Source organism: Hypanus sabinus, chromosome 10, assembly GCF_030144855.1.
Source record: "Hypanus sabinus isolate sHypSab1 chromosome 10, sHypSab1.hap1, whole genome shotgun sequence".
In the NCBI taxonomy this organism is placed as follows: domain Eukaryota; kingdom Metazoa; phylum Chordata; class Chondrichthyes; order Myliobatiformes; family Dasyatidae; genus Hypanus; species Hypanus sabinus.
In genome coordinates, this window is record NC_082715.1 from 81,576,390 (window position 1) to 81,593,369 (window position 16,980).

At 40.4% G+C, this 16,980-nt stretch overlaps 1 protein-coding gene across 1 annotated transcript in view; it reads right to left on the bottom strand.

The window, feature by feature from the left end:
• Positions 1 to 760: 760 nt before the first annotated feature.
• Positions 761 to 16,980, bottom strand: part of col21a1 (collagen, type XXI, alpha 1) — a 192,301-nt gene continuing 176,081 nt past the window's right edge. The window contains exon 29 of the mRNA XM_059983461.1: positions 761 to 1,866. Coding sequence (XP_059839444.1) covers positions 1,682 to 1,866 — 185 coding nt within the window. The 3' untranslated portion in view covers positions 761 to 1,681. The remainder of the gene's footprint in view (positions 1,867 to 16,980) is intronic.

The following is a 16,980-nucleotide window of genomic DNA, read 5'->3' on the forward strand; positions in this document are numbered from 1 at the left end:
TGGAATTGCTGCGTACTGTTGTGCTGAGAAGGTGTGCAGTCCAACAAACAGAGTGAGTGATTATCTTGGGCGTTTTTATTGGGATCGCAAGACCCTTTTGGACATTGGTAACATAGAATATTGTAAGTCTGTTCATTGGCAAGACTGACAGTGGAGGAATTATGCTGCTTCAGTTGAGGCAAAGATTAGGCCTATGCCGTGCGGTTGCCAGTTGCAGCTGACCAGGAGAGGAGATGCTGTTGCAGTGTGGGAGAGCCACTGAGTGCTGGAATCCATACTGGGTTGGGGGTAGACCCTTCCTGTTGGTGCTGCTCCCCAGTATTTGCTCGACCAGGGCAACATATGATAAACCTACAGTTATGCCACTCAGGGACTTGGACTGTATTATTTTTGATTTGTGACTGTATGTTTTTTTGAAATTGTAACTGTATGTGCTATTTGTGCTGTATGCTGTTGGCAATGTGTATTGCATCTTGGCCTTGGAGGAATGCTGTCTTGTTTGGCTATATTCACGTATAGTTGAATGATAATTAAACTTGAACTTGTATCTCTATCAATTTCCCACTGGCCTAGAAAACCATAGACCTACATCATAACCACTGCATTGAAAACACCCCTAAACCATGTTTTCAGGGCAACTAATGATGAACAATAAATGCAGATTTTACTACAGGAATATGAACAAAGACACTTATGGTTTTACTGATGCTTGCTTTTTATTTCCAGAATTACTTTAAAGCAAGGATGCAGTGATATCTAGGTCTTATTATGAACATTGACAATGAAAATATTGTGCAAAATATCAATTCATGCGAGTTGAAAAATTTTTGATAGTCGATGCCTCCAAATTTTTTTAAAAAGAGACGGACCTTGAATTGAACATAGTTTAATTTCCAAACCATATTAACAAAGAATTATTAGCCAGTGAGAACTGCTACAGAAATGTATGATAGGTAGGCATATTTTAAGATAAATAAGTCTTAATTTATTTAAATTATAGACTAATATTTACTGTTCAGAAATCAAGCTGATGTTGTGTAAAAGATAACCAGTACTGTACATACTGTACAATATTTTAATAAAGCATGGTTGGCTAAGTATTTATGAACTAGTTTTCCCTTTTGGCTTTAAAATTACTGATAAACTGCAATGAGAACAGTTTCATTAAAATAAGAGAACATGTCTTTGGAAAATTACATTTTGAGTACATTTTTCTTGGAACATCTTTACAATTTTTGACATCATAAAGGAGGTGGCCATATCAGATTCAAGTTGCCCAAATATAAAAAGCAGCACATAGCATTGAGGGATTGATAATGATTTTATCAAAGTTATCGTAACTGCTAACAAAGCTCAATAACGTATGCTACAATTTCTGACTTCTCCATCTCTGACATTGCATTAAACAACAAATACAAATAATGTAAATGAAACAGAAGACTAGCATGAAGACTAACAACAAAGTAGTTAATGATTTCTTGTATGCTGTTGATACTCTTCTCATTTTGGCAACAGTATGAAAAGATGATTGATAATATATAGTTTCTGGTGTAAATCTTCCTGAGACTACTTTTCAGACATTTCAATGATACATACAATTTTGAGTAAGATCAATTATAAACTTACTTTTATAAACTTACAATTATAAAATTAGTTTGTACTACTAGATGTCAATAAAGCTTCAATAGTTTGGTCCTTTTCTGAATGGATCTCTTCCAAATGCTTGATGACATAGAAATGGCTGGCATGTTCCAGGAGGACCAGGAGGTCCAGACCTGCCTATTTTTCCAGGAGCTCCATCTTTTCCAGGTGAACCTGGTATTCCTGGGTAGCCTTCTTTACTAATTCCTGGCAAGCCTATAGGCCCTGATTAGAAAGATAATTAAAGACAATTACAATATAATTTTTGTTACTATGTTTTCATTCTTGGATTTACATTGTTAAATTATATAATGGTAAAGAAATGGTCTGAACACAATCTTGTTGCTGTATGTGAAAGCTTTTCATACAAAAACTGATTGCCAGATTTCATACATTGAATGCATTTCAAAAGTATTTTACTGGCTTTGGAAAGGGTCAGAATCGTGAAAAGCTCAGTATAAATGCAAGTTTTTTTTTCTCTTTTCGATAAATATATAATATTAAATAGTGACATTTAACAATGGGGAAATTATGGTCATTATAATGGGGTTATTGATCTGGAATTATAAAGCTTAGTCTGATAAAAAAATAACCAAGTTGTGTTATAAACCTAATGGGTTTATTAGCACCCTTAACTAGTGTAGTCTATATAGGACCCATAAGTTTATTCTTAACTACCCTCTCAAATGGCCTATAAACCAATAACAATATTGACTGCAATTTTATTTTGGATTTAACTAAGTCCAACCATTGAGTGGGAGCTAGAGAAAAGAGCCATGTTTTCACTTAGGTTTGTATTCAAGATTGAAAAGGCAGTGTTTCACAGCAGTTTTTCAGATTTGGCTGCATCTAGTCAGTGAGCAAGATTCATTAGAAAGGGCGAATAAAAATAAGACAATGGCAAGCGGAGCAGCCATTGTTGTGAGTAGACCGGTGTGAGAGTGGGTCATTAGGCTTCAGTGAGATCAGTCTTGGCAGAAGTAGGTATTGAGTAAGTTGCTTTTTCTTCTTTATTCTTCATTCCTAGTCTATTTGGGTATAGTTGGTACAGTGTAAATGGCTCCAGTGGAAGTGTTCTGTTCTGTGTATGAGAAGTGGCAATTCTGGGAGACATGTAGCCTCCCAGATAACCACATCTGCACCAGATGCACTGAACTACAATTCCTCAGAAAATATGTTAAGGAACTGGAGCTGCAGCTCAATGACCTTTGGCTCATATGGGATACTGAGGAAATTAAAGATAGGAGCTAGAGGGAGGTAGTCACCCCTAGGTTGCAGGAGGCAGGGTGACTATCAGGAGAGAGAAGGGAAATAGGCAGCCAGTGCAGAGTACCCCAGTGGCTGTTCCCCTCAATAATAAGTATATTAGTTTGGATACTGTTGAGGGGGATGACCTACCAAGGGGAGCCACAGTGACTGGGTCTCTAGCACTGAAGCTGGTGCTGTGGCTCAGAAGAGAACAGAGGTGAAGAGGACTGTAGTAGTGATAGGAGATTTCATAGACAGAGGAATAGAGACTAGGTTCTGAGGGTGTGATAGAGACACTCGGATGTTACGTTGCCTCCCAGGTGTCAGTGTCAAGAATGTCTCAGATTGGGTCCACAGCATTCTAAAGGGGGAGAGGGGGCATCCAGAAGTCTTGGTACATATTGGCATCATTGACATAGGTAGGAAAGGTAAGGAGGTTCTGAAGAGAGACTTTACGGATTAAGGTAGAAAGCTGAAAAACAGGACCTCCAGGGAGGTAATCTCTGGATTGCTGCCTGTGCCATGCACAAGTGAAGGCAAGGATAGGATGGTTTGGCAGATTAATGTATGGTTGAGGATCTGGTACAGGAGGCAGGGTTTCAGATTTATGGACCACTACAATCCTTTTTGGGGAAGGTATGACCTATACAAAAGGGACGGGTTATACCTGAACCCAAGGGGAACCAATATCCTCGTGGGCAGGTTAGCTAGAGTTGTTCGGAAGGGTTTAAACTAATTTGGCAGGGGGATGGGAATCAGAGTGATAGTGCTGAGGATGGGGCAGTTGGTTTACAAACAAAGGCAGTGTGTAGTGAGACTGCTAGTAAGGAGAGGCTGATGATAGGGCAAAATTGCAGTCAATGGGATAAGTTGCAAAGTAAAAGGAGGACAAAATTGATAAAAGTAAATACAGCACTGACAGTGTTATATTTAAATATATGCAGTATAGGGAATAAGGTAGCACATTTACAGAATGACATTGTTGGTATCACTGAATCATGGCTGAAAGAAGATTATAAATGGGGGCTTAATGTCCAAATATATACATTGTATCAAAAGGACAGGCAGGTAGGCAGAGGGGGATGGCTGGCTATTGGTAAACAATGAAATCAAATCATTAGAAAGAGGTGACATAGGATCAGAAGATGTAGAATCATTGTGGGAAAAGATAAGAAATTGCAAGGGTGAAAAGACCATGATGGGAGTTATAAACAGATTCCCAAACAGTAGTAAAGATATGGTCAACAAATTACAAAGGGAGATAGAAAATGCATGTCAAAAGGGTAATGTTATAATAGTCATGGGGGATTTCAATATGCAAGTAGATTTGGATCCCAAAAGGGTGAATTTCTAGGATGCCTAATAGATGGCTTTTTTAGAGCAGCTCATGTTTGATCCCACTAGGGCGGGGGTCGGCAACCCGCGGCTCCAGAGCCACATGTGGCTCTTTTACGTCTGTGCTGCGGCTCCCTGTTGCTTTGGGAAATAATTGGTTGTAGCGACCCTTTTCCTGGCACATCCGAACCGACTCACAATTAGATAGCCTACGGGGGTTTGCGAGCACAGAGCTTTGGAGCCTCTGCGCCATGGGGGGCAGGTTGAGGGAGGCTTAAAAGTGAGGCTGAAGATTTCGAATAAAGTTTTTTCCTTCGACTGCAGTTACCGACTCCGTGTCGTAATTTTAGCGCTGCGTGTAGCACACCGCTACATGGTCAGTATTTAATTAAAATGTATTTTATGTTAGTTTGTTAGTTTTTGAAATGTAAATCTAAATTTGAAGATTATGGTGATCTTGTACAATCTAAATAAGACTTTGTGGCGACCCATTTCCTGACACATCCGAACCGGCTCACAATTAGCCAGCGTTCAGGCTAAGGGAGATAGCCTACGGGGGTTTGTGAGTACGTGTCTTTTGCAGCATCCGCGCCCATGGGGGGGCGGGTTGAGGGAGGCTTAAAAGCAAGGCTGTTTAGTTCGAATAAAGCTATCTTTGACTGCAGTTTACTGACTGCGTGTAGCACATCGCTACAACGTGTTTTTATCGCTGGCTGTCCAGAGGGGAGGTGCTGAAACGCTTTGTCGCGTGTCTGGAAGAAGTGAAAACTTTCCTGGGCAGCAAAGGGCTCACCTTTCCTGAGCTGGAACAGCCAGAGTGGCTGGAAAAGCTACACTTCATGGTAGACATGACAGCGCACCTGAACACGCTGAACACAGCTCTTCAACGGGGTAAGGACGTACAGCCCTGCACATGTTGGAGGATGTTTTGGCATTCGAGCGCAAGTTGACGTTGCTTGCCAGAGATTTACAGAAAGGCACATTGTCTCACTTCCCCAATTTGAGAGAGTTCAAAAAAGGTCACGACATGATAAATTCAGAGTATTTACATTCTGCAAACATCGCAATGCAAACATCGTTTGGGAAACGCTTCTGTGAGTTCAGAGAGGAAAAAAACACATTATCCTTCCTGGTCACTCCCCTAAGCATCGATCCATCCCTACTGAATACGACTGCATTGTCAGGTGTGAGTCAACCTGAACAAGGATGATAAATATTTTAATTGCCTATTATTTTGTGTATATTCATATGTTTTCATTGTTCAGTGAAATAGTCCTTTTATTTTTCAGGTTGACAGCTGGCTGACGTTATTTTTGGTTTGCTGCTGGCGGCAAATTTAAGTTTGGCGTTTTTCATAAATACAAGAAGGACTCAAATAGACGTTGAGTATTTTACTTAAAAGTAACCTTCAACCCAACGTCTTTTTTTCAGAGGTCAAAATGTTTTTGTTGCATGCAGAAATGTAATTTCGTTTTCTCTGCAGGAGTTCATCAATTTCATAAATGCAACACATTATAGCTTGTTTATACATAGCATAAAGGCAAAACAAAACGTTGTATGCAGTGTTATTTCATTTTAAATGTCAAACGGGTTTTGCGGCTCCCAGTGTTTTCTTTTCTGTGGGAAACGGGTCCAAGTGGCTCTTTCAGTGGTAAAGGTTGCTGATCCCTGCACTAGGGGATCAGCTATTCTGAATGGGTGTTGTGCAATGAACTGGAATTGATTAGGGAGTTTAAGGTAAAGGAATATTCAGGTACCAGTGATCATAACATGATAGAGTTCACTCTGCAATTTGAGAAAGACCAGCTAAAGTCAGATGTACAGGTATCAGTATTACAGTGGAGTAAAGGGAATTACAGAAACTGATGACAAGGAGCTGGCCAAAACTGATTCGAAAGGAACACTAGCAGGGATGACAAAAGAGCAGTAATGGATGGAATTTCTGGGAACAATTCAAAAGGCTCAGGATATATACATTTTGCTAAAGACTGGTGTAGGAGGGAAGGCGGTACCTATACAGAAAGACAGTTTGCACCTGAACAGGAGGAAGATTATCATAGTGGGAAGGTTTGTTAATGCTGTACAGTGGGGTTTAAACTAGTGTTGCAGGGGAATGGGAACTAGAGTGCAAGAACAGTTAGTGGAGAGGTAATGGAGGCAGATGTTGGTAAGACCTTAGACAAAGTTAGGAATTGAAAGTTTGAGTATGGTGCCACTAGTGTCCTGCACTGCCTATATTTCAATGCAAGAAGTATCGTAGGAAAGGCGGATAAGTGCTGAAGATGAGGTAGCCGGTTTACAAACAGAGCCCATGTGTAGTGAGGAGAGGCTGTTGATAAGGCAAAACTGCAGTCAACAGGAAGAGCTGCAATGTTAAAGTTGGATAAAATCGAAAAGGATGAATACAGGACTGAAGGTGTTATATTTGGATGCACGCAGCATATGTAATAAGGTAGATTAACTTGCAGCACAGTTGCAAATTGCCAGGTATGATGTTGTAGGCATCACTGAATCATGGCTGAAAGAAGATTATAGCTGGGAGCTTAACTGGGGAGAGTTTAAACTTGGATTGCTAGGGGGTTGGGAACCAAACTGAAGAGACGGAGGAAGAGGCGGTTGACTCACAAATAGAGAAAGCTTGGAGACAGTGCGAGAGGGAAGATTGGCAGGTAATAGAGAAGGGACGTGCTCAGACTGATGGCTTGAGGTGTGTCTATTTTAATGCAAGGAATATTATGCACAAAGAGGATGAGCTTAGAGCGTGGATCAGCACTTGGAGCTATGATGTTGTGGCCATTACAGAGACTTGGAAGGCTCAGGGGCAGGAATGGTTACTTCGAGTGCCAGGCTTTAGATGTTTCAGAAAGGACAGGAAGGGAGGCAAGAGGTGGGGGTGTGGCACTGTTGATTAGAGATAGTGCCACAGCTGTAGAAAAGGAGGAAGACGTGGAGGGATTTTCTATAGTGTCTCTGTGGGTGGAAGTTAGGAACAGGAAGGGGTCAATAACTCTACTGAATCTTTTCTTTATAGACCACCCAATAGTAACAGGGACATTGAGGAGCAGATAGGGAGACAGATTCCAGAAAGGCATAATAATAACATGGTTGTTGTGGTGGGAGATTTTAATTCCCCAAATATTGATTAGCATGTCCCTAGAGTGAGGGGTTTAAATGGGGTGGAGTTTGTTAGGTGCGTTCAAGGAGGTTTCTTGACACAATATGTAGATAAGCCTACAAGAGGGGAGGCTGTACTTGATCTGGTATTGGGAAATGAACCTGGTCTGGTGTCAGATCTCTCAATAAGAGAGCATTTTGGAGATAGTGATCGCAATTCTATCTCCTTTACCAGAGCATTGGAGGGGGATGGGAACAGACAAGTTAGGAAAGAGTTTATTTGGAGTAAGGGGAATAATGAAGCTATCAGGTAAGAATTTGGAAGCATAAATTGGGAACAGATGTTCTCAGGGAAATGTATGGAAGAAATGTGGCAAATGTTCAGGGATATTTGCATAGGTACATTCCAATGAGACAGGGAAAACATGGTAAGGTGCAGGGACTATGGTGTACAAAGGCTGTTGTAAATCTAGTCAAGAAGGAAAGACCTTACTAAAGGTTCAAAAAACTTGTAATGATAGAGATCCAGAAAATTATAAGGCTAGCAGGAAGGAACTTAAGAATGAAATTAGGAGAGCCAGAAGGGGCCATGAGAGGGCCTTGGCAGACAGGATTAAGGAAAACCCCAAGGCATTTTACAAGTATGTGAAGAGCAAGAGGATAAGACATGAGAGAACAGGACCAATCAAGTGTGACAGTGGATAAGTATGTATGGAACCGGAGGAGACAGCAGAGGTACTTAATGAGTACTTCAGTATTCACTATGGAAAAGGATCTTGGTGATTGTAGGGATGACCTACAGCGGACTGAAAAGCTTGAGCATATAGATATTAAGAGAATGTGCTGGAGCTTTTGGAAAGGATCAAATTGGATAAGTCACTGAGACCAGATGAGACGTACCGCAGTCTACTGTGGGGAGGCGAGGGAGAGGATTGCTGAGCCTCTGGTGATAATCTTTGCATCATCAATGGGGATGGGAGAGGTTCTAGAGGATTGCAGGGTTGTGGATGTTGTTCCCATATTCAAGAATGGGAGTAGAGATAGCCCAGGAAATGATAGACCAATGAGTCTTACTTTAGTGGTTGGTAAGTTGATGGAGAAGATCCTGAGAAGCAAGATTTAAAAAACATTTGAAGAGGCATAATATGATTAGGAATAGTCAGCATGGCTTTGTGAAAGGCAGGTTGAGCCTTACGAACCTGATTGGATTTTTTGAGAATGTGACTAAACATATTGATGAAGGTAGAGCTGTAGATGTAGTGTATATGGATTTCAGCAAGGCATTTGACAAAATATCCCATGCAAGACTTATTGAGAAAGTAAGGAGGCATGGGATCCAAGAGGACCTTGATTTGTAGATCCAATACTGGTTTGTGGATCCAGAAAGCAAAGAGTGATTGTAGATGGGTTATGTTCTGCATGGAAGTCAGTCACCAGTGGTGTGCATCAGGGTTCTGTTCTGGGACCCCTACATTTTGTGATTTTTATAAATGACTTGGATGAGGAAGCGGAGGGATGGGTTAGTAAATTTGCTGATGACAAAGGTTGGAGGTGTTGTGGATAGTGTGGAAGGCTGTCAGAGGTTACAGTGGGACATTGATAGGATACAAAACTGGGCTGAGAAGTGGTGGATGGAGTTCAACCCAGATACATGTCAGATGGTTCATTTTGGTAGGTCAAATATGATGACAAAGTATAGTATTAATGGTAAGACTCTTGGCAGTGTGGAGGATCTTGGGGTCCAAGTCCACAGGACACTCAAAGCTGTTGCGCAGATTGATTCTATAGTTAAGAAAGTATATGGTGCATTGGCCTTCATCAATCGTGGGACTGAGTTTAGGAGCTGAGAGATAATGTTGTAGCTCTATAGGACCCTGGGCAGATCCCACTTCGAGTACTGTGCTCACTTCTGGTCGCCTCAGTATTAGGAAATGTGGAAACAATAGAAAGGGTGCAGAGGAGATTTACAAGGATGTTGACTAGACTGGGGAATATGCCTTATGAGAATAGGTTGAGTGAACTCGGACTTTTTTCCTTGGAGCGACGGAGGATGAGAAGTGACCTGATAGAGGTGTATAAGATGGTGAGAGGCATTGATCGTGTGGATAGTCAATGGCTTTTTCCCAACGCTGCAATGGCTAGTATGAGAGGGCACAATTTTAAGGTGCTTAGAAGTAGGTACAGAGGAGATGTCAGGGGTAAGTTTTTTTTTAATGAAGAGAGTGGTGAGTGTGTGGAATGGGCTGCTAGTGGCGGTGGTAGAGGTGGATATGATAGGGTTTTTTTTAAAGAGACTCCTGGACAGATATATGGAGCTCAGAAAGCTAGGGCTATGGGTAACCCTAGGTAATTTCTAAAGTAAGGACATGTTCTGTACAGTTTTGTGGGCTGAAGGGCCTATATTGTGCTGTAGGTTTTCTATATTTCTATGTTAATGTCCAAGAATACATATCGTATCGAAAGACAGAAGACAAAGGAGATGGTATTGCTCTGTTGGTAAAAAATGAAACCAAATCATTAGAAAGAAGTGACATAAGGTCGAAGATGTTGAATCATTGTGGATAAAGCTAAGGAGTTGCAAGGGTAAAAAGACCCTGATGGGAGTCATATCCAGACTCCCAAACAGTAGTAAGGATCTGCCCAAAAAATTACAATGGATTTTAGAAAATGCATGCCCAAAGGACAATGTTACTATAGTCATGGAGGACTTCAATATGCAGGTAGATTGGGAAAATCAGGTTGGTTTGGGGGGGGGGGGGATTTCTAGAATGTCTAAGAGATGGCTTTTCAGAGCAGTTTGTGGTTGAGCCCACTAGGGAATCAGCTACTCTGGAATGGGTGTTGTGCAATGAACCAGATTTGATTAGAGAGCTTAAGGTAAAAGAACCCTTAGGGGAAACTGATCATAATATAAGTGAATTCACCCTGAAATCTGAGATGGAGAAGCTGAAGTCAGATGTATCAGTAATACAGTAAAGTAAAGGGAATTACAGAGGCATGAGAGAGGAGTTGGCCAGAATTGATTGGACAAGAAGGCTGGCAGGGATGATGGCAGAGCAGCAACGGCTGGAATTTCTGTAAGCAGTTTGGAAGGCACAGGATATAAACATCCCAAATAGGAAGAAGTATTCTAAAGGAAAGATGACACCACCGTGGCTAATAAGAGAAGTCAAAACCAACATAAAAGCAAAGAAAGAGCACATAATAGAGCAAAAATTGGTTGCATGTTAGAGGATTGGGAAGCTTTTAAAACCAATAGAAGGCAACTAAAAAGTCATTAAGGTAAAGGTGGGATATGAAAGTAAGCTAACCAATAATATTGAAGAGGATACCAGATGTTTCTTCAGATACATAAAGTGTAAAAGAGAGACAAGAGTGGATATTGGAACGCTGGAAAATGATGCTGGAGAGGTAGTAATGGAGGACAACAAAATGCGAGACAAACTGAATAAGTATTTTGCATCAGTCTTCACTGTGGAAGTGTGGTGGATGTTCTTGGTGCCAGGGGTCATGAAGTGTGTGAAGTTACCATAGCTAAGAAGAAGGTTCATAGGAAACTGTAAGTCTGAAGTAGATAAGTCACCTGGACCAGACAGTGTACACCCCAGTGTTTTGAAAGAGGGGGCCGGATGCATTAGTAATGATTTTTCAGGAATCACTAGATTCTGGAACGGTTTGAGATGACTGGAAAATTACATAAGTTATTCCACTGTTCAAGAAGGGGGAGGGGCAGAAGAAAGGAAACTATAGGCCAGTTAGTCTGACCTCAGTAGTTGGAAAGATGTTGGAGACGATTATTGAGGATGACGTTTCAGTGTACTACTTGGAGGCACATGATAAAATAGGCCATATTCAAGGGGAAATCTTACAAGAAATTACAAGCAGGATAGACAAAAGGGAATCTGTTAATGTTGTGCACTTGGATTTTCAGAAGATCTTGACAAGGTGTCATACATGAGGCTGCTTAACAAGCTGCATGCCCATATGGTATTACAGGAAAGATTCTAGAATGGATAAATCAGTGCATGATTGGCAAGGGGCAAAGAGTGGGAATAAAGGGAACCTTTCTGGTTGGCTGCTGGTAACTTGTGGTGTTCCACAGGGGTCTGTGTTGGGACAGGGTCTTTATCTTATATGTCAATGATTTGGATGATAGAATTGAAGGCTTTGTTGCAAAGTTTGTGGATGATATGAAGATATCTGGAGTGGCAGGTAGTTTTGAATGAAGTAAAGAGGCTGCAGAAGGATTTAGACAGGATAGGCGAAGACATGGCAGATGGAATATAGTGTTGGGAAGTGTATGGTCATGCACTTTGGTAGAGAAATGCAAGGGTAGACTATTTTCTAAATGGAGAGAAAATACAAAAACCTGAGGCACTAAGGGACTGGAGTTTTTGTGTAGGATTCGCTAAAGGTTAATTTGCAGGTTGAGGAAGACAAATGCCATGTTAGCATTCATTTCAAGGGGACTGGAACATAAAAACAAGGATGTAATGTTGAGGCTTTATAAAACATGGATAAGACCTCACTTGGAATATTTTGAGCAGTTTTGGGCCCCTTATCTTAGAAAAGATGTACTGAAACTGGAGAGTCTTCAAAGGAGGTTCATAAAAATGATTCCAGGATTGAATAGCTTGCCATATGGAGAAAGTTTGATGACTCTGGGCCCGTATTCACTAGCATTCTGAAGAGGAAGCGGGTAACCACATTGAAACCTAATGCATGGTGAAAGGCCTTGATAGAGTGGATGTGAAGAGGATGTTTCCTATGGTCTAAGACCAGAGGTCACAGCCTCAGAATAGAGGGGTGTCCTTTTAGAATGGAAAGGATGAGGAATTTCTTTAGCCAGAGAGTGGTGAATCTATGGAATTCTTTGCCACAGGCAGCTCAGTAGGCCAAGCGTTTGTATATTTAAGGTAGAGGTTGTTAGATTCTTGATTGGTCAGGTCATGAAGGGATACAGGGAGAAGGCAGGAGATTGAGGTTGAGAGGAAAATTTGATCAGCCATGATGAAATGGCAGAGAAGATTCAATGGGCTCAATGGCCCTACTCTGCTCCTATATCTTATGGTCTTACATCCTAAAGAAGTATTCTAAAGGCAGGATGGTGCAACCTTGGCTGTCAAGAGAAGTGAAGCCACAATAAAAGTCTAAGAGAAGGTATATAATAGAGCAGAAATTAGTGGGAAGTTAGAGGATTGGGAAGGTTTTAAAAACCAATGAAACATAAAAGAGAGGCAAGAATAGATATTGGACAACTGGAAAATTATGCTGGAGAGGTAGTAGTGGGGCCCAAGGAAATAGTGAATGAACTATTTTGCATCAGCCTTCACAGCGAAAGACACTAGCAGTATGTGGGAGGTCAGAGGGCAGAATTGTGTGAGTTGTCAATACCAGGGAAAAGGTTCTTGGGAAACTAAATGGTCTGAAGGTAGCTAAGTCACCTGGACAAAATGAGCTACACCTCAGGGTTCTGAAAAAGGTAGCTGAAGAGAATGTGGAGGAATTAGTAGTGATCTTTCAAAAATCATTTCATCCTGGCATGGTTCTGGAGGACTGGAAAATTGCAAATGTAACTCCGCTCCTTTCAAAAAGGGAAGGAGGCAGAAGAAAAGAAACTATAGGAAAGTTAGTCTAACCTCAGTAATGGAGAAGATGTTGGAGTTGATTGTTAAGGATGAAGACTCTGGGCACTTGGAGGCTATAAAAGGACTTAGTCAGATTAGGAGAATGGGCAAAGAAATTGCACATGAAATTTAGTGTTGGGAAGTATTTGGTTATGCACTTTGATAGAATAAATAAAAGCTTAGACCTTTTTCTAGCTGGGGAGAAAATTCAAACGTCTGAGGTGCAAAGGGACTTCAGAATCCTTGTGCAGGACTCCCTAAAGGGCAGACTAGAATATAAAAGCAAGGATGTAATGTCAAGGTTTTATAAAGCACTCACTTGGAATATTGTGAGCAGTTTTGGGCCCCTTATCTAAGAAAGGATGTGCTAACATTGGAGATGGTGCAAAGGAGGTTAATGAAAATGATTCTGGCGATTGAAAGGCTTATCATATGAGGAGTGTTTAATGGCTTTGGGATACTACTTACTGGAATTCAGTAGAATGAGGGATGACCTAATTGAAACCTATCGAATGTTGAAAGGCCTTGATAGAGTGAATGTGGAGAGGACATTTCCTATGGTGGAGTGTTTAAGACCAGAGGACACAGCCTCAGAATAGAGGGACATCCATTTAGGTTGAAGACAAGGAGGAGTTTCTTTAGCCAGAGAGTGATGAATCTGTGGAATTCGTTGCCACAGGTAGCTGTGGAGGACAAGTCATTGGGTATACTTAAGGCAGAGGTCAATTATATTCTTGATTAGTCATGGCATGAAGAGATATGGGGAGAAGGCACGAGATTGGAGATGAGTGGGAAGATATGCAAATGAACTCATTTTGCTCCTTTACCTTAAAGTCCTACATTTAATCCATAATTTGCAATGCAGAAAGTCTTTAGCATAGTTTTAAGGGGCTTGGAAGTAGATACAAGGGAGATGTCAGAGGTAAGTTTTTCACACAGTGTGGTGGGTGTGTGGAATGCACTTCCAGCAGCCAAGGTGGTAGAGGTGGATACAACAGGGTCTTTTAAGAGACTCTTAGATAGGTACATGGAGCTTAAAAAAATAGAAGGCTATGTGGTAGGGAAAATTCTAGGCAGCTTCTAGAGTAGGTTACATAGTTGGCACAACATTGTGAGTCAAAGGGCCTGTAATAGGCTATAGATTTTCTATGTTCTGTTCTTCCCACCATATTAAGAACAGTGATAACAATGATCACCAAAATACATTTTCCTTCTTTCAGCTCATCCTGTACAACAGAAGTGACAATTTGTGAAGATGGACTGTTTTCTGTTGTTCTTGTGTAAACTAGAAATAGTTATATTGCTTACTTTATTTTATTATTTTGTCTCTTTTCCAACTAATTTGGGTCTGATTTCTGATATTATATTGAGTTACACTCACAAAATGCTGGTGGAACACAACAGGACAGGCGGCATCTATAGGGAGAAGTGCTGTCGACATCTCGCCCGAAACGTCAACAGTACTTCTCCCTATAAATGCTGCCTGGCCTGCTGTGTTCCACCAGCATTTTGTATGTGTTGTTCGAATTTCCAGCATCTGCTGATTTCCTCGTGTTTGCTCATTATATTGAGTTGTTGCTTTTATATACAGCTTTTATATTCCCCTTGCACGAGAATTTTATTTTCCCTGCTGTCATAATGAGATACAAGTAAGTCAAGAAAGATCACAAGAACATCTTTACTGCTGAAAAATAAAGAAAACTGGAGACCTTGACCATTAAAATTCTCAAGTGGGTAATGTAACCAAATGGAGAAAGCCTATACAACTGTAATATTATTTATGCACTAGGCATGTTTGATTAAAGGGAAAAAAATATTTATCCCTGAATGTGAGGAACATCAGCTAGAGGAAAAGTCCTGCATAAATTGAATTCACCTTGTTAATCATCTAGTTGCAGTGACAAATGTGTCAGAATTTCTAATGCCCAACTGTACAATCTATAGAAAATAATATACACTTGTATTTACTGATTCAGTGAACATTTAGTTGCAATTTAAATTGACAATCTCTGTACAAAGATTTGGGACACTCATTCTGCACAATCAAAATTTGTCAATTTAAGCCAGAGTCCAGAATGTATTATATATTTAAATTTCCTGTTTTTGGTCTATATTCTTAAAAAAATTCCAAGAATATTTGTCAGTTTGTCTTCCTAATATTAAAATTGTACTAAAACAGATTTAAAACTATCAGTTGAAATCTGTGGAAAAATAATTTGATGAGCAGAAGTGTATCAGGAAGAAGTTGTATGAACAGTTATACAATAACTGCAGAGTTTTGCTTCTGTTTAATTATACTATGATTTTAAGCTCAAATTTGAAGCAGATTTAATCTTTTATCTGGGCATATTTCAACCTTTTGCATTTAACACTGTTTAACAATTTCAGAAAATTAATACTTTTGTTATTTTTAATTTCTAATTTTCAACATACATTCTTATAATATCAGGCAATTATTTTGCATTTTCAGCTCTTCCAAACTTATTTTGTAATCCCTCTCACCACTTTTTCATGTTGCATTATCACCCATTGTTACTTGATTTCTCTGGCCTTCCATCCTCTTACAGACTTGCCCTTTTGTTCTCCTCTCCATCACAATATAGGCAGTCCTGCATTTTGATGAGGTTGTGTACTATCCATAAGACCATTAAACCAAATGACATAGGAGCAGAATTAGGCCATTTGGTCGATTGAGTTTAGTCCACCATTCCTTCATGGCTAAGTTGTTATCCTTCTCATCTCCATTCTCCTGTTTTCTCCCTGTAAATTTTGACAGCCTTACTACTTAAGAATTTTAAATATACTAAATGGCTTGGCCTCCACAGCCATCTTTGGCAAAGGATTCCAAAGATTCACCACCCTCTGGTTAAAGAAATTCCTCCTCATCTCTGTTCCAAATGAATGCCCCTCTATTCTAAGAATATGTTTTCTGGTCCTAGATGTCCCCACTAGATAGATAGATAACTCATAGATCCCAAAGGAAATTACAATGACACAGTAGCATTACAAGTGCATGGATATAAATATTAGAAGAAAAGTAGAAAGAATAAAAAATAAGTTACCACAAACAGTCTAACAGGAGGGGGAGCATCACTTCCCCATCTATAGATTGACTCATTTTAAAGCCTGATGGTTGAGGGTGAGAATGACCTCATTTAGCGCTCTTTGAAGCAGTGCAGGTGTCTTAGTCTATTATGAAAAGTGCTCCTCTGTTCAGCCAAGGTGGCATGCAGAGGGTGAGATACATTGTCCAGAATTACCAAGATTTTCCATGGGGTCCTTTGTTCTACCAGCCTCCAGTGTGTCCAGTTTGACTCCTCTAACAGAGCCAGCCTTTCTAATCAGTTTATTGAGCCTGTTGGCATCACTCGTATTGATGCCATTGCCCCAGCACATCATTGCGTAGAAGATTGTACTGGCGACAGCAGACTGTTTGAATGTGAAGGAGAAACCTACATACTCTAAAGGACTTCAGTTTCCTCAGGAAGTAGAGGTGACTCAAGCCCTTCTTGTACACAACCTCTGTATTGGTGCTTGACTCAAGTCTGTCTTCCAGAAACATCCTCTCAATACCCACTACATCTAGACCTCTCAATATTTGATAGGTTTTATTGAGATCCCCCACATTCTTCTAATTCTAATGGGTACAGGTCCAGAGTCATCAAATACTCCTCTTTCCTTAAGCTTTTCATTCCATCACATCAGGTTCACAATAGTCAAAGTGTGGTCTGTCAAATGCCTTATAGAGCCTCAGCATTACATCCTTGAAGTTACTTTTCCCACTGAATTTTATGCTAAAAGAGGAGATGTGTACCTATGGGATGTCTTTTTCCAATGCTTTTATTGATTCACCTCTACTAGTTAACAATTGAAGCCAACATTGGTCTTGGGGGACAGACAAGATCCATACAAAAGAAGCAACAAATTTCACTACATACAGAGGGGCAATGAGACTTGGATATGATTTTATTGTAACAGTTAGGTTGACAGTGACACCTGAGGCCTTCCTTTGCTA